The sequence below is a fragment of the Oncorhynchus kisutch genome, linkage group LG30, assembly GCF_002021735.2.
Source record: "Oncorhynchus kisutch isolate 150728-3 linkage group LG30, Okis_V2, whole genome shotgun sequence".
Taxonomy (NCBI): domain Eukaryota; kingdom Metazoa; phylum Chordata; class Actinopteri; order Salmoniformes; family Salmonidae; genus Oncorhynchus; species Oncorhynchus kisutch.
In genome coordinates, this window is record NC_034203.2 from 29,947,701 (window position 1) to 29,972,386 (window position 24,686).

General features: G+C 40.4%; 1 protein-coding gene across 3 annotated transcripts; it reads left to right on the plus strand.

Annotated features, from left to right (window-relative positions):
* The first annotated feature begins 12,859 nt into the window (after positions 1 to 12,859).
* On the plus strand, positions 12,860 to 21,354 carry LOC109874972 (GATA-binding factor 6-B-like). 3 transcript variants are annotated; one of them, XM_020467060.2, is made up of 7 exons: positions 12,860 to 12,966; positions 13,865 to 14,806; positions 15,644 to 15,810; positions 16,511 to 16,636; positions 16,986 to 17,073; positions 17,181 to 17,275; positions 18,554 to 21,354. In XM_020467060.2, the coding sequence occupies exons 2-7, from the start codon at positions 13,921 to 13,923 to the stop codon at positions 18,725 to 18,727; spliced, it is 1,536 nt and encodes a 511-aa protein (XP_020322649.1). In that variant the 5' UTR covers positions 12,860 to 12,966; positions 13,865 to 13,920; the 3' UTR covers positions 18,728 to 21,354. The 3 variants fall into 3 exon arrangements, with proteins under 3 accessions (XP_020322649.1, XP_020322650.1, XP_031666410.1); XM_020467061.2 differs by having other exon boundaries at positions 12,889 to 12,962; XM_031810550.1 differs by lacking the exon at positions 12,860 to 12,966 and adding an exon at positions 13,283 to 13,610.
* Positions 21,355 to 24,686: the final 3,332 nt, after the last annotated feature.

Genomic DNA, 24,686 nt, shown 5'->3' on the forward strand with positions numbered 1-24,686 from the left:
CACACACAAGTCATGTTATCCAGTAGGAACTTCTCCCTACAGGGAGCAGAAGTGTATATGCATAACCTTCCATTTGGGCCCGGCCTCTTTTATTCTCTCTGTCTCTCTGTCTTTCTCTCGTTCTCGCTCTTACTCTCTCTTCCTCACTTCCCTATACCCTCCTTCTCCCCTCCCCTCTAACCCGTCCTCTGACTCGCTCCATCTTTCCAGTCTTTCACTGACTGGAACCTATGAGCAACCTTCAAAGTGACTCTTATCCTGTGCACCATAAAACGCTAAAGCGTAAAAATGACTTGTGCAAAGTGTAGGAAGCCCTGGTTGACATTTAGTGCCTCTGGTGCTTTCCTCCGGGGCAAAAGTCTGTTCCCTGGGGAACCTATGATACACGACACTGTAGCACATGTATGGCGAGACATGTCAGTGTCAGATGATGAAAGGTTGAAGTAATCGACTGGAAGGCCAATGTTCATGTGTCACACAGATACAGTAGGATTTTAATTTGATCAGTATTTTGTTGCTGACACATTTCCTGCACTGCAGGAAATGAAGATGAGCAGTATTGCGCTTTTCATGTTGCCAAATTTTGGCCAGCTAATAGCCTAATCACCGCTCAAGCAACATTATAGACTAAACGTTCAAATCCAGTTGTTGCAGCAATACTAGTCAAATTAAGATCCAACATCTGAACTGTGTATGTGTCATACAGTTGGACTCTATCAAATAATGCACACTTTCTTTTGTGAGCTAAATTAACCTGCCTCTCTCACTGTGTTGTAATGGACTTGCTACAACATCTAGTCACAAAATATGAGGAGTTTTTTTTGTGTATTTGGTTGATTTGCTTCAAGCCATAAGCCATATACTTGCTGGTAACCTATACGGAACCCATCTCTTTATTCTTGGAAAGCATGTCTCTCTTGAATACCAGTGTTGGTACGCTGTAGTGGGACAAACAAGCACTTTCTCAGAACTACCTACCGTCATTACATCTTTACCCATTGTTCCTAGGTGATGCAGCTTTGAAGTGGGCCAGAGGAGAGAATGTGTTGTTGTTCTAGTCAACATCTCCCAACAGTTGGCTGTGGAGAGAGGTGAGGTCAATGATTTATTAGCCTATAGCAACCCTGGGAGTTATCAGCCTCACACAGGTGCCGTAAATATAGAAACTTTTCTGCTTGTTGACGTTCTTAGACATTTCAACCAGTGAATTGGTTAGCATCCCTGTTAAACAATTTACTGGTTAACAGGGATGTGTTTGCTATAAACCGCTCCTTTGTAAAAAAAAATAATAATATCTATCACTTTTAGAAAACATAGTTTTAACACTTCAAGCAGATCTCAAGATTAGTGCCTCCAATGTATTTTTTATTCCTGGTCTTTGTAACATGTTTTGCCAGTCATTATTTGATACTAATTTTGGAATAAAGTGTGATTTTGACTCACCTTCTTATCATCTCAACATTGATAACATTTGATCCCACGTGTTGCGACGGATATGTCATTATCCTAACTATTATCCAACTTGTTATGGACAGTCTAGGACACATCAGGATGTCAAAGAGCAGCATTTCAGATAAATGCTGTCATTTTCCTCTTATCCCGTCAGTTCCCATCATTATCAGGGCTTGGTAATCTAGTTCCATGCTGTGTTGTTGGAGCTTAGTAGACACGCACACACTCCTCGTCCCCAGCGCCTGGATCATCTAGATGCTCTGTGAGTCTGAGCTGTGTGTTCTCTCTTGTTCTCTAAACATTTATCTACGTGAGTCAGCACCTCTAGGCTGTATACCTGGGTCTATCAAAACAAATCACACACAATGCCCAAGGTTTGTCTTTGTGGAGGGTGGTAGGGGGGTGGGGGGATAGGGGGAGAGTGGTAAGTGGTAAGTGGTAGGGGAGGGGGGTGTAAGGAGAGGTGGGGTGTCAAACAAGAGTCCTGGGTAGTGGATCAGTGGACGAGAGAATATTAATGGAAGTACTCAAAAATGGATGGTTTTAGAGACGTTGGAACTATAAGGTTCTATCTGCGCCAAGCATAGTTCTGAGATATTGAGCATCAAAGTTTTCACATCCCAGATCTCAGAAATGTTTTTGAAGTGAATCTTCTTTCTTAAAGTGATAGTTCCCTAAAATGAAAAATACACAATAACCTATGGAGAACTAGCAACATTGCTAAAGCTTAGCTCTGGATGAGTAAACTGATATATTATTCTGACACACAAAGGCAGGAAACAACTTGCTAGATATCAATAAAATGTGGTACATTTGTAATTTTGGTGAAATACCCCTTCCATGGTGTTTTTATTTATTTATATAGAAGAAGAGAAAAACAGCAATGCCTCTCCCAAGGGCCTTAAACATGCTCTACGGGCACCTTTTAATTCTTTATGTTTACCATTAAGAGCTTACTTTCTTCTGAAAAAGTGGTGAAAAAACATTGAATGAATTGAAAAAGAGGACCATGATGATAATCAAGGGTTTAGGACTACAAAGCAAAATGGATAGTTTTGAGATAATTAGTATTTTCCATGATCCAGATCTTAGAACTGGTTTGTGATGTCTTCCTCTTTCCTGACTCAATAAGTATATAACCTTAGTATATAAGTATATAACCTCACAAAATGTTAATTCAGTTGCTATTCTGTTCAATCCAGGAAATAAATGAAACTGTATTAAATATTGGCCATGAGGATCATTTTTTTAATCATTTATATAATTTTCTAATAAGTCTGTCTTTACACATACAGTACCATGTTTTCCTGACACATTTGCAGGCAGGTAGCCTAGCGGTTAAGAGCGTTGGGCCAGTGCTTCAAGTCAACTTTTAAAGTGTTGACTTTGCATGGTATTTATGTTATGGCTATATACAATGAGACATGTTATACTGAGGCCCCAGTCCCAACCTTGTGAAATCAGAAAAGAACAGTTTTAAAGGGAAGGACTGTGAATTTAAAAACCAATCAGTTACGATGAAGTGGAATGGAGGTGATATATTGTTTTTCAGTCAGACCTGGAGTCATTGCATGTCTTTTCTCCTGTAGTGTAGGTAGGGACCATAACCAGGCTGCAGGTATAATGCTCCCACCATGAGCAAACAGTTCCGGACAAACAGAGGGAGCTGTGGGCGCTATGGCTCTGCCTGGTACAGCACACTGAGGATGGAGACGTAGGCACAAAGGAAGGTGGATGATTGGTCTGTTTGATGGAGATCTGATAAAAAGTATAATTGGAGCATGTAGAATGCATATGTTGACTCTTTTCAGTCAAACAAAGACTCTATCACGCCATAAACTGGACTGAATTAGCACCTCAATGTTTTTGTTGTCTGGGCGACTGGGGGTAAAGTAAAGAGGTAAGGAGGAAGAACCCCTTGCAGTCATGTGGATAGTTGGAATGAATGTTTTATATTTTCATGTGTGTGGAAGGGTAGACGTCTGTGTGTGTGTGTGTCTGTATGTGCATGCATAGTGCAGCCGTTTGAGGTGTCTCAGGCGAGGTCATACGGTCATGGAATGACGAGGGGAAACGTCGCCACGTGATGGCGGCCATGTTTGGCTGGGTGAACTCTGCTGTATTTTCAGTAGCCAGATGTTATCAGTTCTGCCGGGCCCTTGTTTGTTCTATACACTCAAACAGCTTCACACACATTTGAATACATTTTCTAGGGGAAACAAAGAAAGTGATTCTGTGAATGTCTGTGGAGAAGGTCAAGGCTCTTGGCTAGGGTTTTGCATTTCAACAGAATAGTGAAAGAGGGCAAAACCTTTGAGTTTTGCAATTTGTTACAATTGGATTGGTCATCAGTGTTTGTAAAATGTTATTGGCTTTACTCTAATACTAAGTATTGGCTTTACTCACAACACCAAATACCAATTTGGTGCTAATGTCAGCTATGGTACTACATACTTTTACTCTTTCAGGCTTTGAGATTCTGAGATTTTCCCCAGCTATTTCAATTGCAACACAAATCTCCGTAATCCACCTGATTTAGGTACAATACAGGTATGTACACTTTCTGCACTACAACCACAACAATTAACAATGGACAAGTGGATAGTTCATTAATCTCACTCCCCTCTCCTACAGTATCTCACAAATGAGCAGTAGATCCACCAGGTATAATACAATACAATGCCCAGGCCTTGATACCAGCCGAGAGCACTGTGTATGGCAAGGTCTGAATCTGCAGCTGCTCATCTCCTCTGCACCTGTGTCGGTCTGCCTCTGTCTCTCGGCCTATCCACTCTCGACCCCCCCCCCACACACACACACACACAACTACAACCCAGACCATCACTATCTAATGATGTCACCTCTGTCAAGGCTGCTCTTTTTCTCTGGCGTGCTGAACCTCAAAACAGCTGATTCAGGGAAAGTCACAGTGTGCTCTGGAAACCTGACCTTCTGCTAAGACAAAACACAAAGGGGGACTGGCTCTGGCTGGCGCGCTAACAGGATGGTGATGACGGGGATGTTAAACGTGAAAATAATAACACCGTGTTGCTAGGGCTTGGAAAACCAAACCTCTATTAGCTGTGATTTCACAGACCCAATACAAAGTGTTCATTTAAAGTGTGTCCAGCTGAAAAATGATTAGTAATTCATGGGTTATTACTGGAAATTATCATTTTAATGTGATTTCTTAGTTCATTGGTGCTTGGCTACTATGGTACTTGCTGCCCTATCAGGTAAGTGCTGGACTGGATCGGCCAGTCTCCCATTCTAACCCCCGCCCTCAAAATTGTAAACCTTCAAAATGACAGTGCTTACATTCTTATTGCTTTCAATTTGTGTGAGTGTTGAATTATACACAGGCTTATTTGGTTAGGTTGTCTAATGGCTTTTTAAACACTTGAGTCACATGGATGTCGGATGGAGGGCTCATCTGGGGCCCATCCTTGGAGGATTATACCATGAGGAGCTCTCTGGCCTGGGCTTGTGAGGAACTGGATGTCCACGGACCTCCACCACTGGAGCTAGCCCCCCATACTGACAAGGTTAGAGGGGCAGGAACCAAGAGAGAGAGAGAGAAAGGTAGAGCTAGAAGAAACACCACCATATCTGGAGATGGTATGCCACCATGCAGACTACAATCCCAGATAAATTCACTTTGCAACAAATATGTGCATCCAACTTGAAATGACTATCTACCATTATAAATCTACACCAATGCGTGTTATATGATTAGCTTCAGCCGTAAGTAACCTCTGTCACCATGTCAAGTTTTGTCCGTGACAAGACCAGTGATTCACATAGACATATCTAATTGTCTGTCAGACTAGATTTATTTGTGTGTCATACCCTGTCCCTCTAGCCTCGTAATTACCAGTCTGATTACAAGCTGTGACATCAGGCGGTTTGCGAGGCTACTGTCCCTCCTCCAACTACACGGAACGATCAAGTCCTTGTTTGCTTTATGAGGACATGAGAGGAAATGCAAAAAAATGAGTTAAGATCTACACTGGGGTGACCCAAGAAATGCTGGTTAAGAAAGAAGTCATGGAGAATAGTTTGGCCCCAGTTAAGCCCAATTTTGTGACCTCTTTTTGGCAGGTGTAAAATTGACAAAATCATAATTAAGTAAGCAAACTAAAATGCATCATCACTTTCTCCATTGAGTTAACCTACATTACATAATCAGATATACATTTGGAAGTTACACATTATTATAAGCATGCAGATGCAGCATCTTAATTTGAGCCATTTTGCTACAGCAGAAAAATGTGCCTGCATCAACAGGAAATGTGAATTATAATGTAGATTATAATTAATGGACATTTTTGTAGGGGTTGATACATTCTTCAAGCCTGAAATTTTAAAGTGGAAATTACCAACTTCAGAAGCCTTTTAAAACCTTGAATACACTACACGTTTTAAATGTCCTGCATTGCAGGAAAGTTCTCCTGCAACAGGGTGATCAAATTAAGATCTTACATCTGTAAGATAATATCTACACAGTATCTCATATAGTTGCTGGCTCGTCTGTAACTCCTATCTACCCTGTATGTCATCATTATGATTATATACAACCCAATTAATTAACAGGGCCAAGGTCAAGACATGAGAGGCAACTGGGTCAAACACACCCATGTCACCAACTTGTGACGCCATCGCTACGATAGACTGATATGTATGGAGACACTACTACAGACTGGCTGTTTCCCTCACTGTCTGATGCAAGACTGGTTTGTCTGAATTTGAATAGTTCTCCTTTTCCCCTATTGGGCCATACTGTTTAACTTGCTTCTTTTATGTCCATGTTTTTTACGACTTTGCTATGTGACACAAATCCCCTAGAGTCATAAATACAGCACTAAGCTCAGCTAACACTCCCTTCTTTTTCAGTACAATTAGATGGAGAGGAGTGTAGTTGGTCATAGACAAGTGTTTCTCAAATTTGGTTCTGTGGACGCCAAGTTTGTGCACGTTTAGTTTTTTGCCCTAGCACAACACAGCTGATTCAAATGATCAACTCACCATTAAGCTTTGATTATTTGAATCAGCTGTGTAGTGTTAGGGCAAAAAACTAACCGTGCACCCCTTGGGGTCCCGAGGACCGAGTTTGAGAAACGCTGTATAGACAGTGGTTCATCACATGACCCAGCTAGGGTGTAGCTGACTGGCTGTGGCTGTGCAATAATTCCGGGGAAGTTGTTAGCCAGCGCAGCTAGCTTGCCACCAATCTCCTGGCCTCTTACTCTTACTCTCTCTCTCTCTCTCACACACACACACACACACACACTCTTAGACACATTCGCAATCGGACAGGTAAGGGCGTTCCGTTTCATGGGCGAGCCCTGGAAAGCAGCAAGGACAGTTCACACTGTCAAAATGACAAAGGTTGCTTTTACACACATGCCTGCCTCGCTTAATCATCTACCACTCCAAACAGCCTCCCAGCCCTCAATCTGACGCTCACCCACCACATCCCAGCAGCCACTGGGGCAGCCCCCGTGGGAGTTGTCACTAACTAGCCAAGCTGCAAAGCTGGAAGTTCTACAATTTCTCTCTTAAAATGTTTATTATAAAACTATCCCTAACCTTAATCCACACTGCTAAATGTATGCCTTATCCTAACTTTAAATTAAGCCCTAAACGCTACTTTTCAATTCATTGTCACAATAAAGTCCATTTTGACTTAGCAGCTTGGCCATATAGTAACAACTCCACTCCACGAGGGCGGGCAGGCAGGCGGGCAGGCGGGCAGGCGGGCAGGCGGGCTGGCGGGCAGGCAGGCAGGCAGGCAGGCAGGCACTCACTCACTCTCAGGCATAAAACGTAATTGTGCTGTGCCTGCCTTCCATAAAGCATGTGTAAATAGGTAATTTCATTTTTTTAAATCCCCAAATCCTGCAGAGGCAGTGAAGAGATTAATCAAATACAGGAAATGACTTTCACAGCCTCCATAATGGGACACAGAGTTTTATTTGGCTCCCAGAACAAATCACAGCTCTTCCTCCCAATGTCCAAACTATTTACATAGAGTCAGACCTATACACTGTAGTAACTGTGAATCTGAATAAGGAAAGGGGATACTATGCTCTGTGTATGTGACATGGGAGGTTAGATATCAGTTTTAGGCAATAAATTGTCAATGGCGTTATCACACTGCATATTATGTCATAAAGGTCATTGGTCAGTTCATTAACAATCATTTATCAGCCATATTAAACATGCCAAATGAAATGTTTTGTTTTATAGTACACTCCAGGGCTAAAATATAATGTGAATACTTGTCTTCCAAATGTGGAAGACCAGTATTTATTTGTCTTGAGTCTTAACATCATGTCACGGCCGTCATTGAAGGAAGAACTGGACCAAAGTGCAGAGTGGTGAGCGTACATATTCCTTTTTATTCGGATGACGCCGACAAAAACAATACAAAAACAACCGTGACGCTTAAGGGCTATGTGCCACAAACAAAGTCAACTTCCCACAAAGAAAGGAGGGGAAAAGGGCTACCTAAGTATGGTTCCCAATCAGAGACAACGATAGACAGCTGTCTCTGATTGAGAACCATACCCAGCCAAAACATAGAAACACAAAATCATAGAAACAAAACATAGAATGCCCACCCCACATCACACCCTGACCAAACCAAATAGAGATATAAAAAGGCTCTAAGGTCAGGGCATGACACATCATGACACATGAGAAAAATGTACATGTAAAGATGGCAGCATAACTTGACTAGAAATATTGACAATAACTTGAATAGCTCCCGGGTGGCACAGTGGTCTAAGGCGCTGCATCTCAGTGCTAAAGGAGTCACTACAGACACCCTGGTTCAAATCCAGGCTGTATCACGACCGGCAGTGATTGGGAGTCCCATAGGGCGGTGCCCAGCGTAGTTGGGCAGGGGTTCGGCAGGGGTAGGCATTCATTGTTCTTAACTGACTTGCCTGATTGAATAAAAGGTTAGATTAAAAAAAGCTTAGAAGAACTATGTGTATATCTGCCAGCCACAGTCAAGAGGAGGGGAGAACCTGCTGATCACGTGGTCGTCATTGAAAATAAGAATGTGTTCATTAACTAACTTGCCTAGTTAAATAAAGGTAAAATGTTGATTGAATTAATTTTCACTCTTCGTTTTTGCAATATTCAATAGGCTAGTTAGTATAATTGCAAACAATTAGCCATAATAAGCGGGCATTAATTATGTCATTTGGATTTAATCAAACTATGGGGTTTTCTTCGAGAAAAAAATAAAAATTAAATAGCATTTTATTTTCTACTCATATTCAATTAACGTCTGTGGATTATCTCGATTAATGCCATAAAGCATTTTCTTTACATTAGGCTATGCGTGTCTCATTCTTTTGATTGAATGAGCTTACTGCCAGCAGAATTCTCAAACCTCCCAAAATGCGAGAGAGAAATTGTCCAGTAATTTCGAGAAAGAGGAACTTACAACGAGAAATCCCATTGCTTCCGTTGCTTATCGTTATCTTGTATTTTTATCACCCTTTTGTGAGATTAAATGCACACTCAAAAGGTAATGATAAAATGCTGTATTACATTTGTTGCATTCCCTCTAGATACATGTATCTTATTGTTGTCATAATCATTGTTGTAATAGCATCATAATAATAATAATAAATGTTATTATAATTCTAATGTATATGTCTGGATTATCAAATTGAATATTGACATTATACGATACCTAAAAAGTCATAGCATAACAGTCTTGGCAAAGACTTGGGATTCAACAAGATTGCTACTAGCAATTAAAATACAATTCTACAAAACATCAATAACTAACTGCAACATTTTCGTCCAATTTGCTAGCACAGAAAAAACAACTCCACTTGATCTAATCAGTCTATTGAGAAGCAATTGAGACAGAGGTAAATAATTGAGTAGGCTAGACTAAATGTCTGAATGCTATTTTTATTTATTTAACCTTTATTTATCTAGGCAAGTCAATGCTACAAGGTAGACATGTTTTACAAATCGCTGATTGTTCCTCATTCATCATAAACTCGCACCTTTGTTGACATTATTACACCACCGACTCAACGCCATTCAATAATACCATAAATTATTAGTCGGCCTACCTTTGAAAGGCGTTGTGTATGAAACAACCTAAAACTAATGTTAAAGGGCAAGTGCAGTTTAAAAAGTGATTTACCTGTTGTTTTGATGATATTTCCACACTGTGTGGCACTCGGGAATTGTGAAAATGATGATAATGCCCTTTTTTTGTAAAAGCTGTTGGGAAAAAAATGCCTGGAATTTCAGCCTGTTCAGGTGGGATGGAACTTTGACCCAAATCATAGCATCACCATGTGATCTGATTATAATAGACCAACGACTGTTCATCTGGGTAAAGGGATGGGCTCTAAACCATCCTGTCAGCCAATCAAGGATGTGTATGTAAATATCTTCACATTTGTTTCCTAACTCCCACATGATCAGACTGAGCATTCCAAGGGCCAAAGGTGGCTCAGGAAATAAATTATAAAAATATATTTCTGAGTTATTTTCATTAAATAAACACACACAGTGATTTATTAGACATACAGTGATGATTTAAAAATAAAATTACAAAGACTGCAAGGGGGCTTTAAGAACTTAGCTGATATTTGTATTGTGACAAATCAATTAAAGTATAACTTTTGCCATTACATGAATAGGCCTATTATATACCCACTAAATAATAATAAATATAGAGCTAAAGCTGCATATCGAATTGCATTTCTCTGGGGAAGCTGGGGGCATTGACCACAACACTACTGGGCCTATGCACCATGACGCACAGTAAGAAAGAAAGAAGCGTAGGCTCTTTGGCCAGAGATGTGCAGTAGATTTATGGATAATTGCCAGAAATGGTTCGCACAATTATGCATCTAAACCTTTCCATATTAACGTTAAGGAATATGGCTTTTGTTATATATTATTATACATTGGTGTAATGAAATGCATGTTCATTTTTATCGGAATAATTTCATGATTCTTCAAATAGGCGTACATAGTTGCTTTATAATAGGAAACTCGTCTTTCAGTATAACAGAACGCGAGTAGTAGGAGATAATCATATCAAGTCAGTACATAAATGCCACCTAAAGAAGAGAGGGTGATTATGCAATGAAACAGACAAACATGATTGAGATACGACTGAAGATACGGCCATATTGAAAATCAATAAAGAAATCTAAAAAATGTTAAATTACATTAATTATCATAGCTAGTACTACCACTACTAATAATAATGGACATTCTTTTCAAAAGTTATTATTATTATTAAATATTATAAACTTGGCGAGGTAATCCGAATATATCTAGTCCTAATGACGACGCCATTAAATGATAATAAACCTTAAATGATTCTACATGTGTAGGCTAATGAATGACAGATTAACAAGTAAAGTGACAATAAACTATTCGTTCTAAATTGCCATGTTAGCTATATAGACTATTTATTGTTGATTGTAAACGGTCTTCCCGGTCAGGCCCTGTCTGGACAGTGTGAAGATAGAAAGGCTGAGACTGAGCGGCGTCCTGCCACTTTCCCGGTGGTGATTCGTCACAGGTAACTGTCGGAGAGACACACTTCATGTCATGGCTTCACAGCGAAAACACCTCATTCGTCAAGTCGGATTGGAACAGACAGTAAAACCAGGATTATGTATTCTCGCACCTCCCTGACAACTGTCTGCCTGCCTTGGCCTCCCAATGTCCAGCCGAGACAGTAGCGACTGTTTACTCGATGTTCCACTATCCATTTTTATATATTCTGTCTTTTTTTAAAGTATAGCCTAGCCCCTAGGCCTAGAACATAGATGTTCGTGCTATCCCTTTTACACACGAGGAGCTACCAATCAATCCATGGCGCATTAAACTAATAGGCATAGTTCTGATATATATTTTACAGGTATGCAGTTGCTTATACCTCTCTATAGACAACGTTTCTAAAATACTACCTAGGTTTGCCCTTTGCAAAGCAACGAAAAGTGAAAGGAATGCAAATAACAAGTGAAGGACAAATAGCTATGGGCTCTGATTTGATAAGATGAGTATTATCCAACTGGGAGTTGGAACACTTATTAGTTGTTAAAAATCTAAAGTAAAAGAAGAATGGCCATTGTTTGAGCTCATTTTACAAGAGGAGTCAAACAGAGAATAGATAATATTGCAATGACACGTGGCTCTCCTCTCTCTCTGTGCAACGAAATGGTGACCTACAATTTACCCTGAAACGGGTATCGCCTATGAGTGTTATCCAGACAAAATGTAAATAGAAAGAAATACCAGTTGAATTCTTCCCAGGTTGACGAACGACGGGCCTGTTTGTTAACCCCTGGAAGATACAGAAGACTAGTAAATGAATGATTCAATTGACACCTCGTCACTTTTGATCATTTCACTGAGCCAATGTATATTCCAACTGAATGAATCGTCACCAGTTCAAACTAAATCCTCTCTGCAACAACAGATGCGTGCTGAGAGTTTGTGCTTCTTTGAGGCTCAACCCATTTAATTCCAAATGATGGCGTCTCAGCTCTAAATAAACTAATTAGTGAATGGTCTGCCCTAACATAACTCCGAAATGGAGAATAAATAAACAAAACAAGCCAACGTTAAAATATTGCTATATTTTCCTATAGCCTATTTCCCGGGGTTTGTATTTAAGGGCCATTTATTTTCTAATAATAATATTTTATATCAAACAATGTTAGTTATATGGTGCAGTTGATAAAGCTATTTAATATTTCACTTTTTTAATTGATTCAAGTTTTTACATATAATTATGTTTTTTTTTTACTCTGTATTCGATGCCAACAGTTTTTTTTAGATAGTTCTAACATCTTGCATTATTACAATTTATGCTGGAACAGATAACCTACTTGTAAACACATTCTGAATAATATATGTTAGGCTACTTAGATTTATGACGACAACTATCATGATTAAAATTAACCTATCAGAGCCTCACTAATTATAGTAGGCCTATCATTCTACATTATAACAATTAACAATTTTTCCACAATACCCTTTGAAAACAGGCTTGACGTCAATTATGAAAAATCCAGATTTTTTTTCTCTGAATTAAACGCACTTATTATAATAGTTATTTAAATATTTTGTGAGTAAACAAAAGTGCACTGCCAAAACTAGCTTTTCTCTGAATATTTCTCTGAAATATACTGTTTGAATACGTCGATTTTATTTAAACAGAAAAAGTCCATATACTGCTTTAAAACGTCGAATTGATTGCATTTACAGTTTTAGACATGATCAAATATTTCAAAGAGTACAGCACCCCCATTGAGTTGATCTGTTTGCTCAACTGAAATCCAATCAGAGAACGCCCTCAGATTTCAACTACAACCTCGAGAAGCGCCTCCTCTCTAAAAACCTCATCACGAGCGCAGTAACACTTTCATTCCTATCTTCCCCGAGACCAGCTACGAACCACACACTATTGGAAACTTCAACGAGCGACGGATGGCACAGAACTAGTAGGTATGTGGTGAATATTCGCTCCTCTCCTGTTCTGTTTTATATTTTTCAGTCCAGTCTTGGTTAAACATCTGGTAAAACATCTGGTTTCAGTGCTCTTACTCCTGGTGCCAGCTGCGCAGAACCCAAATGGTTTTGTCTCGATTACCGTGCCTATTGGGTCTTATCTGTTATGCGTCTTATCAAGCGGTTATCTTTTTGCGCCAAAGACAAATTGCGTTTTGTTTCCTATCTGTAACCGTGTGTTTTTTTTAGTAATTATGAAGAGGCTATATCTCGAGAGGGGAGGACAGGGTTTTGACACGGAGAGATTCAACTCCTCCGGTCAGAGCGCGCGCTGTGCTTACATGTCTAATGGATTAATGCCGTAGGCGCTATTACCAAAAATATATTGTCTAGAAGTCCATACCCATCATATAGTTTTCATAGAGAGGATCGAGTCTTGTGTGTTAAGTAGCCTTTAGCCCGGCTATAATTTTGTGTCGTGTTCTCAAAATTAAGCCAACACGTTTCAAAATGAAACCAAGCCTCACATCAAGGGCAATGTTAGGTTTGTGTTGCGTAGTTTCTCAGAGGGCAAGCCATGATATGATATTATTATCATGGGGAGGACATGTTTCTTGCAAATCAATAGTATCGCATGAAAGGTAACACCATGGTTTATGTATATTATGTAATTGAAATGTAGGCTAAATCTTTGGCACAAATCTCTTGTAAAAGTAGTAGAGATTGTAATACGATTTGATTGCCTCGCCTTACAGATCCTTTATGATACCAGACGTAGTTACACTCTAATTGTATTTGCATGAAGCTCAAGAGCCTGTTTTAAGTTAACAATGTCCAGTAAGATAGACCCTTTTAGCCTTGATATTGATGACAATGTCTTCTCTCTCATTCCCAGGGCAGACAACACCCTCACGATTTTCTAGTCCTACGGTGTATGGAAAGTGATCCTGGATGGACCTGGGCGAAAACATCTGGTCCATGGTCAAGCGAGAAGTGTCCAGCAGCCCCGGGTCACCGGCTGAACAGAGTTACTTACACGGCGGGCAGGGTAGGAGGGACAGCCACGCGCACGACTCGGAGGGGCTCAGGTCACCGCTGCCAAGCGATCAAATTGACACAGTGGGACACCGGCGCGCGGAAGGGCCAGGCAGATCATCTCTACACTCCTACGTTCAGTTCGGACACGGGCACCATCACAACAACACTGAGGACATCACTCTGTTCACAGATTTAGACCAGGGCAATAAACTCATCATTTCCAGTGGAGCGCACCCGCACCACAAGGGGGGCCTTATCGTTGACCCCAGCGACATGTATCAAACACTAGCCATTGCGGCGGCCCACCAGAGCCAGGCGGGGTACGACTCGCCCTCTGGGGGCTATATGCACTCCAACCCCAATTCTCCAGTGTATGTACCGAGCTCGCGGGTGGGACCCATGATACCCAGCCTTCCTTATTTGCAAGCCAGTGGGTCGTCTCAGCCCAGTCATGCGGTCACCAGCCACTCAGTCTGGTCACAGTCTACTCCGGAGAGTCCCTCCTACAGCACCGGGAGTCCTCATACCTCCAACCGTTTCCACTACCCTCCAAGTCCGCCCATTAACAACGGGATTCCCAGGGATAACGGCTACAGTAATCCGCTGAATGTGGGCAGTCGAGACCAGTACGGTCTCTCACGCCCTCTCAGTGGATCCTACACCAGCCCCTACTCCCAGTATGTTGGACCGCAGCTATCCCAGTTGTCCTCGCCTTGGCCCGGAGGACCGTTTGATAACACCATGTTGCACACTTTGCAAAGCAGAGGTGCGCCCTTGACGATTCGAGGACCTAACGGAGGTAGGCCTTCTATTCCAAATATTATCGATGAAAGATGATTAATGATATGGACTTCAATGTGACAACTTTATTTTATCTATTGAATAATTGTTGGTTACCAACGTTTTACGCATGCACAATCATTCAAATAACCATTTAAAAACATTTAAAAGCAACGAGAGCTTGGGTGTAGCAATATGATGATCATTTACGATGACAACAGTTTAGTAGACCGAATAAGTTCACATTCAAGTGAGTTAAAGAGATTGTTATCACAGATTAAATACGTCTAAATTGTTATAGTAATGGTAAAGAACGTTAAATTGCTTCCTATTAAGAATAGAAAATTAAGAAGGTTAGTTATTATAACTAAGCTATTATCAATTCATTTGTGGTATGAATTGAAGATTAAGCATATCCCTGATATCGAAACTTTTATATATCGACTTCTAAGCATATCCTTTTTTGACATTTTCATTGGTGTAAATAAAATAAATACATTTTAGATTACATCCTCCGACTGCGCATAAAAAAACTAGTAGGCTATCGAAACAATTGGAGTTTATAAAAGTAACCCAATACGTCAAACATAAATAGCTAAAATATAGACAAAAGAGCAGTCTCCTTGTGTATTGAATGTATAGGCCTAATATCACATTCATAGGCCTAGACTAGACCTCATTTGGAAAATAATGCTGAACTACCATCAAAGGATCCAACAAATTTACAACAGACAATTACATATTTTAAGGTATGTGCTCAATTAAACCTACGAAAAATCACGGCTCTTTTATGACCAAGCGCCTCTCTGAAGTGTCATGTAAGTGATTGGTGTTTTGCCTGTCTGTTTTCCCGCAGATATTCTCGACGACCTGGGAGAGAGCAGGGAATGTGTCAACTGCGGCTCCATCTCCACGCCGCTCTGGAGACGCGATGGCACGGGCCACTTTCTCTGCAACGCCTGCGGCCTGTACAGCAAAATGAATGGACTCAGCCGGCCATTAATTAAACCACAGAAGCGGATGGTAAGCAACACATGCTCAGGGACTACTTAGTCACTACATTTCCTGTCTATTTATTTAAAACAATGGCTTAAGGTTATCGGCAAAGATCCCTATATCTCTCTAAATAATAGGGATTTTATTTTACCAACAATTCACTAAAATGGAGGACCATTGTATTGTACCCTCCGTTCGGCCAGCATTTATATATTAACAAGATAAATCTGGCTGTCATATAGGTAATTTAATCAGGGTCAACAAATTAAATTACCTATATGACAGACAGAATGATTTTGTTAATATATTAATGAAATATGAAAAAGAAAATGTTCAGACACATTTCCCTAGCGCCATCACGCAGTTATTAGGCTACGCACACTAACAAACGAGTGATGCCTTGATTCCACAAACTCTCTGCCAATGAAATTCACGTAAATAAGTCTGTTACTGTAAATGGATGACATGAATACGACCAATATTATTGTTAGGAAATTAGTGCAGATAATATAAATATAGTCATAAGAGAGGAGAATCCGTGCTCTTAAAATACAGTGATTCATTATAAGGGATTGGATCACAGTCAAAGATTCCATTAGTCACGTAGCCTAGTCTCGATTTGAGACATATCTGCATCTCACTTTTATAACTCACCGTTGCTTAATCATAGCTTTTAATCTTTATGTACCAGTGTGTTTATTGTTGTTTATGTATTGCCTTTCCCCAGTCATCATCCCGGCGAATCGGCCTCTCCTGTGCCAACTGTCAGACGAGCACAACCACCTTATGGCGCAGAAACGCAGAGGGAGAACCGGTGTGCAACGCATGTGGGCTCTACACAAAATTACATGGAGTAAGACACAATCTTCACATTATGTCACAAGTTGGCACTGATTTTTAAATGTAATGTTCTACAACTAGCAGGCGGTATTGTAACTAGCACGTGGTATTGTAACTAGCACGTGCGTAATTGCCGTGCTTAATTGTTCACTGAATATCGAGAGCAATATTAAAGCACAATCCGTTTATTCAGTGTGTCCAATTAATTATAATAGTTGTTAATGAAGTATAGATTTAAAGGAAAATTTACAAATTAGTTTTATTTTTGGTCGACATTGACAAAACGTTTAGCAAATTAACAAGACAGAGAACGCCGCCCAACAATTTCATGACTAAGATTAATGTATTCTTTATTTTTGCAGGTACCTCGGCCCCTCGCAATGAAGAAAGAGGGAATTCAGACGAGGAAAAGAAAACCTAAAACTTTGAACAAAACCAAGGGATCCTCAGGTAAGCAACCTCTATTTTAACCTCATGACACACAGTCTTTCTCTCTCTCTCATTGAAATGCTTCGCTGTTAAGGTCCTATTTATAATGAATTATAATTTTACCACAGGGACTAGTAATTCAGTCGCCATGACTCCGACGTCCACGTCTTCTTCCAACTCTGAAGATTCGAAGAACAGCTCTCCAAACACGCAGGTGCCAGGGGTAAGAAGATGATTTCGCCTATTCGATTTGAAAAATAATATTCAGGTGTGGGTTAGGCGGGCCCCGTATATTGTACAAACGTACTCGTTTTAAGGTAATGTTGTCCCATGCAGGCCAACTGACACCTGTCTTGTGTAATACATTGTGTAAGGAAATTCTTCAGCCAATTCTCAGTTAGCGTCAAATATGGGTCCACGGTTTTGGTCGAATAGACCCACGTTGCCTTTCAAACGAAAACATATCTAAAACCTTGTTGTAGGGGCTTCATCGTTTTATTTATTGCACTCATTTATTATTTTGATTCGATATTGTTAACTATTATAAACTGGTTGGTTAAATTCCTGAATGCTGATTGGCTGACAGCCGTGGTATAGCAGACCATATACCGCGGGTATGACAAACATGTATTTTTACTGCTCTAATTACATTGGTAACCAGTTTATAATAGCAATAAGGCACCTTGGGGTTTGTGGTATATGGCCAATATAACACGGCTAAGGACTGTGTCCAGGCATAAGAACAGCCCTTAGCCATGGTATATTCGCCATATACCACACTCCCTCGGGCCTTATTGCTTAAATATAGGACATACAGGCAGGCTAATAATAAACCTTTATCTGATATGTTCGTAATAGCAATAATATTGGACTCATAGTATTGGATTCATACGTATTGAATCATACAATATGTGGGGTGTAATCTACTGTATATAGTGTCATCAGAGGTATTTAAAGGCCTCTACTAGGTTCTGGGAGGTGGTCTACATTTTTCAAAGATGATGCTCTTTGGAATTGTGTTGTAAAACATTGTAGTCTCTGATTTTTTTCCAAATAAGACACTATTATAGGCTTACTTCCAACAAGTACATTTAATTAATTATATGTGTCTGTTATATATATATTTTTAAAATTTAAATTTGACCTTTATTTAACTAGGCAAGTCAGTTAAGAACAAATTCTTATTTTCAATGACGGCCTAGGAACAGTGGGTTAACCTGTTCAGGGGCAGAACGACAGATTTGTACCTTGTCAGCTCGGAGATTTGAACTTGCAACCTTCCGGTTACTAGTCCAACGCTCTAACCACTAGGCTACCCTGCCACCCCAATCACTTGACACATGCTATATAATAATGAGAACATCCACCGCATACAGTATATCCACTGTATATATATCCATCTTAGCAGTAACAGATGAAGCTTTATCGTTGATAAGCCCTGGCTGTGACTATAGAAAACCTTTCTCCTGAATCTGACTAACATCTCTCTGTCCTATTCCAGGTTCAGTCCCCTGTACTGAGTGGCCCGGTGGAGGGCTCAGCTGGCTCTGGTGGCTCTGCCGTGGTCAAGTACCCAGGCCAGGACGGCCTCTACACCCGTGTGGGCCTCACCCAGTCTGCAGACGTAGCCGGCTCTGTCAGAGGGGAGCCCTGGTGCCCCATGGCCCTGGCCTGAGTCACCGAGCTGGGGGACGGGACTCAACGCACTAGCCTCTCTCTCTCTGGATGTCCTGCTGCTGAGTGGTGGAAGTATTCAGTGCCTCGATGGCTCTTGGCCTGTTTCCTACTTCCCAGCTAACAACTGTTGGACAGAGACAGCCTTTTTGCCCCTTCACACCCCTGCAAAGTTTGAAATGTCTGTGGAATATTTGGGATTGATTTCCAGAATGATATGGGAAAACCTTAGTGCCTTAACACAAAGGGAAATAAGTGAGAGGTGATGCCTTCTTGTTAATCTGCAGTTGAAATGCTTTCTGGACCGACCTGCTGTGTGTGTACTCAATATCTCTCTCTCTCAGATATGGAGGTGGATCAAATGTTCTTTGTTGTTTGAAATGAAGAAACCTGTACATAATGCTATGGATTCCCCCACTCAAGACAAAAGCGGTTAATTGGATATTAGTGCTTGATAAAAGCACTATCCATACGAAGGACATTTATATTATATATTTTTTTGCAACTGGAATCAAGCTATCAAGTTACCAAGACAACCTCCCTGAATCAAGATAAAGTATTTATTAATCTTCCATTGTTGAAAACATGAGTATGATTGTTAAATAAAGATATGGACATAGAGTAGAACTGAAAGAAAAACATTTCTTATGTCTTCATTTTAAATATGATTGTTCATTTATTTCTCTCTTGATGAGTTAGTAGTTGTTAGTTATTGCAAATATGTTTTTCCACTGATAGCTCTTACTGTAGGCCTATCTGACTGAAACTCTTATGGTTTTAAACAGGGTATCAAAGACTGTGACATCCTATGTCAGTCAATTTTTGTTTTTAATTATTTACTCAATTCTTAAATAATCAAATCCTACAGATGAAATTAAAATACTGTTAATTTATGGTACTATTTTGGAAGAAATTGGTAGAAGCTGTTTTTTCTAAGGTGAGGACAAAAAATGTTTAGGACATTTTTGCAAACTTTTTGACACATGTACAATAGCTAGCTAAGTACTGTTTGAACAAATGGCACCCACAATCATTTTCTAGATGCATCTTTTTGTTACGATACTAAACTGTAAAAGAGGACTGCTGCAATATCTTCTGTCTGCAACAAAGACTACCTAACTGATATAAACTGTATACATTTACGGTTGCATACATGCATGTGATTTTCATGAGAAAATTTGACAGAAATAAAATGAAAAGGTCAACATAGATTAATTTAATGTCACTACATGGAGAAATAGAGGTGGAATTAATAAATTGCCCCTGGTAAGTTTTCAGTTGATAAAAGAGGAATGGCTGTTCTTACAGATGTAGGATCTTAATTTGAGCCAGTTTGCTACAGCAGGAAAGTAATCTTGCAGCAACTGGAAATTTGAATTATTATGTGGATTATAATGAATGGACATTTTTGTAGGGGTTGATACATTTTTCGTTAGGGAAAATCATTTCTGAAATGTAAAAGTGGAAATTACAAACTTTAGAAGACTTTTTAAAACTCAAAACCACTACAAGTTTGCATTTCCTGCTTTGCAGAAAATTCTCAGCAACAAAAGAGTGATCCAATGAAGATCCTACATCTGTACAACCTGTTGTAGACGATGTCATAAAGCAACATTTGTCAATGAGAGGAATGTCACACATTGACTCCATGGTGAGGAAACTGTAGTTTGAGATGTATTGGAGCTGTATGGAGAATAATCTGAACAGAGTGAAGTATGCCATTTATGATTCAGTGATGTGAAAAAAAATATGCCATATATGTAGCTTGAAAACAACCTTTCACAGCTTTCAAGACATAATGACCTTATATGACAAATCACTGTTGATTTTGGTCTAATACAATTTGCCCTTGTATTTTTACTCAAAAGGTCTACAGTACATTTTCCTGACTTTCAACGTTCTAAGTAGAATTATGACTTTCCCATTCATTACACAGAACATACTGTACGTGTCCCTCTCCTCCAGTAGGGGTGTGAACGGCGTCTCGTTTGCCAGAACTCTAAGTAGATCCATTTTGAGGCCAGAAAAATTCCTCTAGCTCCCTGGGAAATGTCCATTTCAGTGGAATGAATCTGATGAGTTAGTAGGTTATTGTGAAACTGCCGTTTAAACTGCATTTCAGTTTCACCATCAGGGTTCTTCAGCTGAATCAGGGCCTGGTAATTGTTTTCTTTTCTGAACTTATTTATTTTTTTGAAATATCAAGTTTATTAATAGCTTTGTTTTCCCCTACTTTTTTGTTTGGATATTTGTATTTCTTTGGTTGGTTGTTTTATTCCTGATATAGTTTTTAATGATCTTATTTAAATCTCTGAAACAAATTCTTCTGATGATATCAATGTGGATTTGGAATAATTGCTCCTGTCTTAGAATATTTGAAGGAAATCAACACACTGTGGTTGTCATCGTTGGTAGTGTATACTGTGCCAAGGTTTGCAGCAAATATCATTTTAAGGGTTCATGTGCTGTAAAGGTACATATAACTATTTTGAAGTTTTAAAGAGAAATATGTAATGAGAAGCTGTTGGAAAGACAGTAGTAATGGATCCCTGAGTGATTTGTATCTCCAGACAGTTTTTCTAGTTGTTTTCTCATTCTGTATTAAAGTTAGCCATTCCTCTTACACAACAACAGTTTATTATGCCTTTTCCTTTATATACACCCACTACAATGGATTCACCAGTGTCTTCAATGTGTGTTTAAACCAAGCGTATCCTTTCCACCTGCACAGAGTACCTGTCACCGTGTGAAGGATATTTAAGTGAATATAGCTTGGAAAAGATACCGTTGGTAGACAACAACATTTTAGAGATGGCTAGATTTATCCCTGAGCTTTAGGTTATCTGTCTGCACTTGGACATGTTGATGTTGGAGAGTTTATGAGTGTCAGTGTAGCTGTGTTCCTACTGGCTGTACTGCACATCAACCAGATACACCTTTGGGGATGAATGTTGTTGATTATCAACATTGTCATTTCAATTTTAGTACAAGAAAATATCAATTGGTTTGACCTACGTGTCCCCTTGCATGTTACTCGTTTGAGCAGACCAGTGTAGATTTAAAACAATTCTAATCCATTATTTTGATTATGTCACCAACTTTACACCGCTTGTATTTTATGCCCAAGGAGTTGGCGTGTCTGCAGGCTTCATTTGCCCCTAGTCTTGGTTTAAAGTGTAGTTGTTAAGCATCATTCATGTTAACAGAGACGACCTCACACAAACATTATTAAGATAGGCTCTGCTGCAACCGAGACGAATTACAAACCTTCCTTCAGATATGAAAATCAAACCTAGAGTGAAACCTAAAATAAGAACCAAAATATGTATAGGTCTATCAATTTATGAAGTGGTTCCAGGCTGGTAATATCTTCAAGGTATCCATGATACTTTGAGGGAGAATTCACAACACATTACATCACTGAGGTCCTCCTCCCATTTGTTACTCGTGCCTGAATTCATGTGCAAAATAATAATAAATAATGGGGCTTATATTTGTCTTGTTTCACACATGTACAAGTGTGCATTATACACGTGTGAATTGGAAATGTTTTTTTTTTTTGCATATCCCAACTCTCCTTGAGACACCCTCAGAGAGTGGGGTCACTGCTAGGGTCACCCATTATCAGCAGCGACCATGGAGCAATTATGGTTAAGAGCTTTGCTAAAGGACACAACAGATTTTTCACCTCATCCGGCTCTGAGATTCAAACTAGCGACCTTTCGGTTACTGGCCCACCACTCTTACCGCAAAGCTAAGGTTGGGTGGGTGTCATATGCATGACAACATTCCCCCTACGTTATTTCACCATAAATGATCTGTAGCTGAGAAGATCAGTAGTAAAAACTGACAAGTGATACAAAGCAAAGCCTCAAACTTATTTTAGGAGTTTGGTGAATGGTGCAATAGGCTGATGTATTTGTCACTTAGCAGATACTATGGAGTAACATAGATAAGGTTATGTTGAATGGACAGAAAGAGAGAGAGATACATAAAGGCAGAGAGAGGCAGAGAGAGGCAAGAGAGAGATACATAAAGGCAGAGAGAGGCAGAGAGACGCAAGAGAGAGAGATACATAAAGGCAGAGAGAGGCAGAGAGAGGCAAGAGAGAGAGATACATAAAGGCAGAGAGACGCAAGAGAGAGAGATACATAAAGGCAGAGAGACGCAAGAGAGAGAGATACATAAAGGCAGAGAGAGGCAGAGAGAGGCAGAGAGAGGCAAGAGAGAGAGATACATAAAGGCAGAGAGAGGCAGAGAGAGGCAGAGAGAGGCAAAAGAGAGAGATACATAAAGGCAGAGAGAGGCAGAGAGAGGCAAGAGAGAGATACATAAAGGCAGAGAGAGGCAGAGAGAGGCAAGAGAGAGAGATACATAAAGGCAGAGAGAGGCAGAGAGAGGCAGAGAGACGCAAGAGAGAGAGATACATAAAGGCAGAGAGAGGCAGAGAGAGGCAAGAGAGAGATACATAAAGGCAGAGAGAGGCAGAGAGATGCAAGAGAGAGAGATACATAAAGGCAGAGAGGCAGAGAGAGGCAGAGAGAGGCAAGAGAGAGAGATACATAAAGGCAGAGAGACGCAAGAGAGAGAGATACATAAAGGCAGAGAGACACAAGAGAGAGAGATACATAAAGGCAGAGAGAGGCAGAGAGAGGCAAGAGAGAGAGATACATAAAGTCAGAGAGAGGCAGAGAGAGAGATACATAAAAGCAGAGAGAGGCAGAGAGAGGCAAGAGAGAGATACATAAAGGCAGAGAGAGGCAGAGAGAGGCAAGAGAGAGATATACATAAAGGCAGAGAGAGGCAGAGAGAGGCAAGAGAGAGATACATAAAGGCAGAGAGAGGCAGAGAGAGGCAGAGAGAGGCAAGAGAGAGAGATATATAAAGGCAGAGAGAAGCAGAGAGAGGCAGAGAGAGGCAAGAGAGAGAGATACATAAAGGCAGAGAGAGGCAGAGAGACGCAAGAGAGAGAGATACATAAAGGCAGAGAGAGGCAGAGAGACGCAAGAGAGAGATACATAAAGGCAGAGAGAGGCAGAGAGAGGCAAGAGAGAGAGATACATAAAGGCAGAGAGACGCAAGAGAGAGAGATACATAAAGGCAGAGAGACGCAAGAGAGAGAGATACATAAAGGCAGAGAGAGGCAGAGAGAGGCAGAGAGAGGCAAGAGAGAGAGATACATAAAGGCAGAGAGAGGCAGAGAGAGGCAGAGAGAGGCAAAAGAGAGAGATACATAAAGGCAGAGAGAGGCAGAGAGAGGCAAGAGAGAGATACATAAAGGCAGAGAGAGGCAGAGAGAGGCAAGAGAGAGAGATACATAAAGGCAGAGAGAGGCAGAGAGAGGCAGAGAGACGCAAGAGAGAGAGATACATAAAGGCAGAGAGAGGCAGAGAGAGGCAAGAGAGAGATACATAAAGGCAGAGAGAGGCAGAGAGATGCAAGAGAGAGAGATACATAAAGGCAGAGAGAGGCAGAGAGAGGCAGAGAGACGCAAGAGAGAGAGATACATAAAGGCAGAGAGACACAAGAGAGAGAGATACATAAAGGCAGAGAGAGGCAGAGAGAGGCAGAGAGAGGCAAGAGAGAGAGATACATAAAGTCAGAGAGAGGCAGAGAGAGAGATACATAAAAGCAGAGAGAGGCAGAGAGAGGCAAGAGAGAGATACATAAAGGCAGAGAGAGGCAGAGAGAGGCAAGAGAGAGATATACATAAAGGCAGAGAGAGGCAGAGAGAGGCAAGAGAGAGATACATAAAGGCAGAGAGAGGCAGAGAGAGGCAGAGAGAGGCAAGAGAGAGAGATATATAAAGGCAGAGAGAAGCAGAGAGAGGCAGAGAGAGGCAAGAGAGAGAGATACATAAAGGCAGAGAGAGGCAGAGAGAGGCAAGAGAGGCAGAGAGAGGCAAGAGAGCGACACAGACAAACTGCGACTGACGCCTAAAACTGCTTTATTTAGACAGT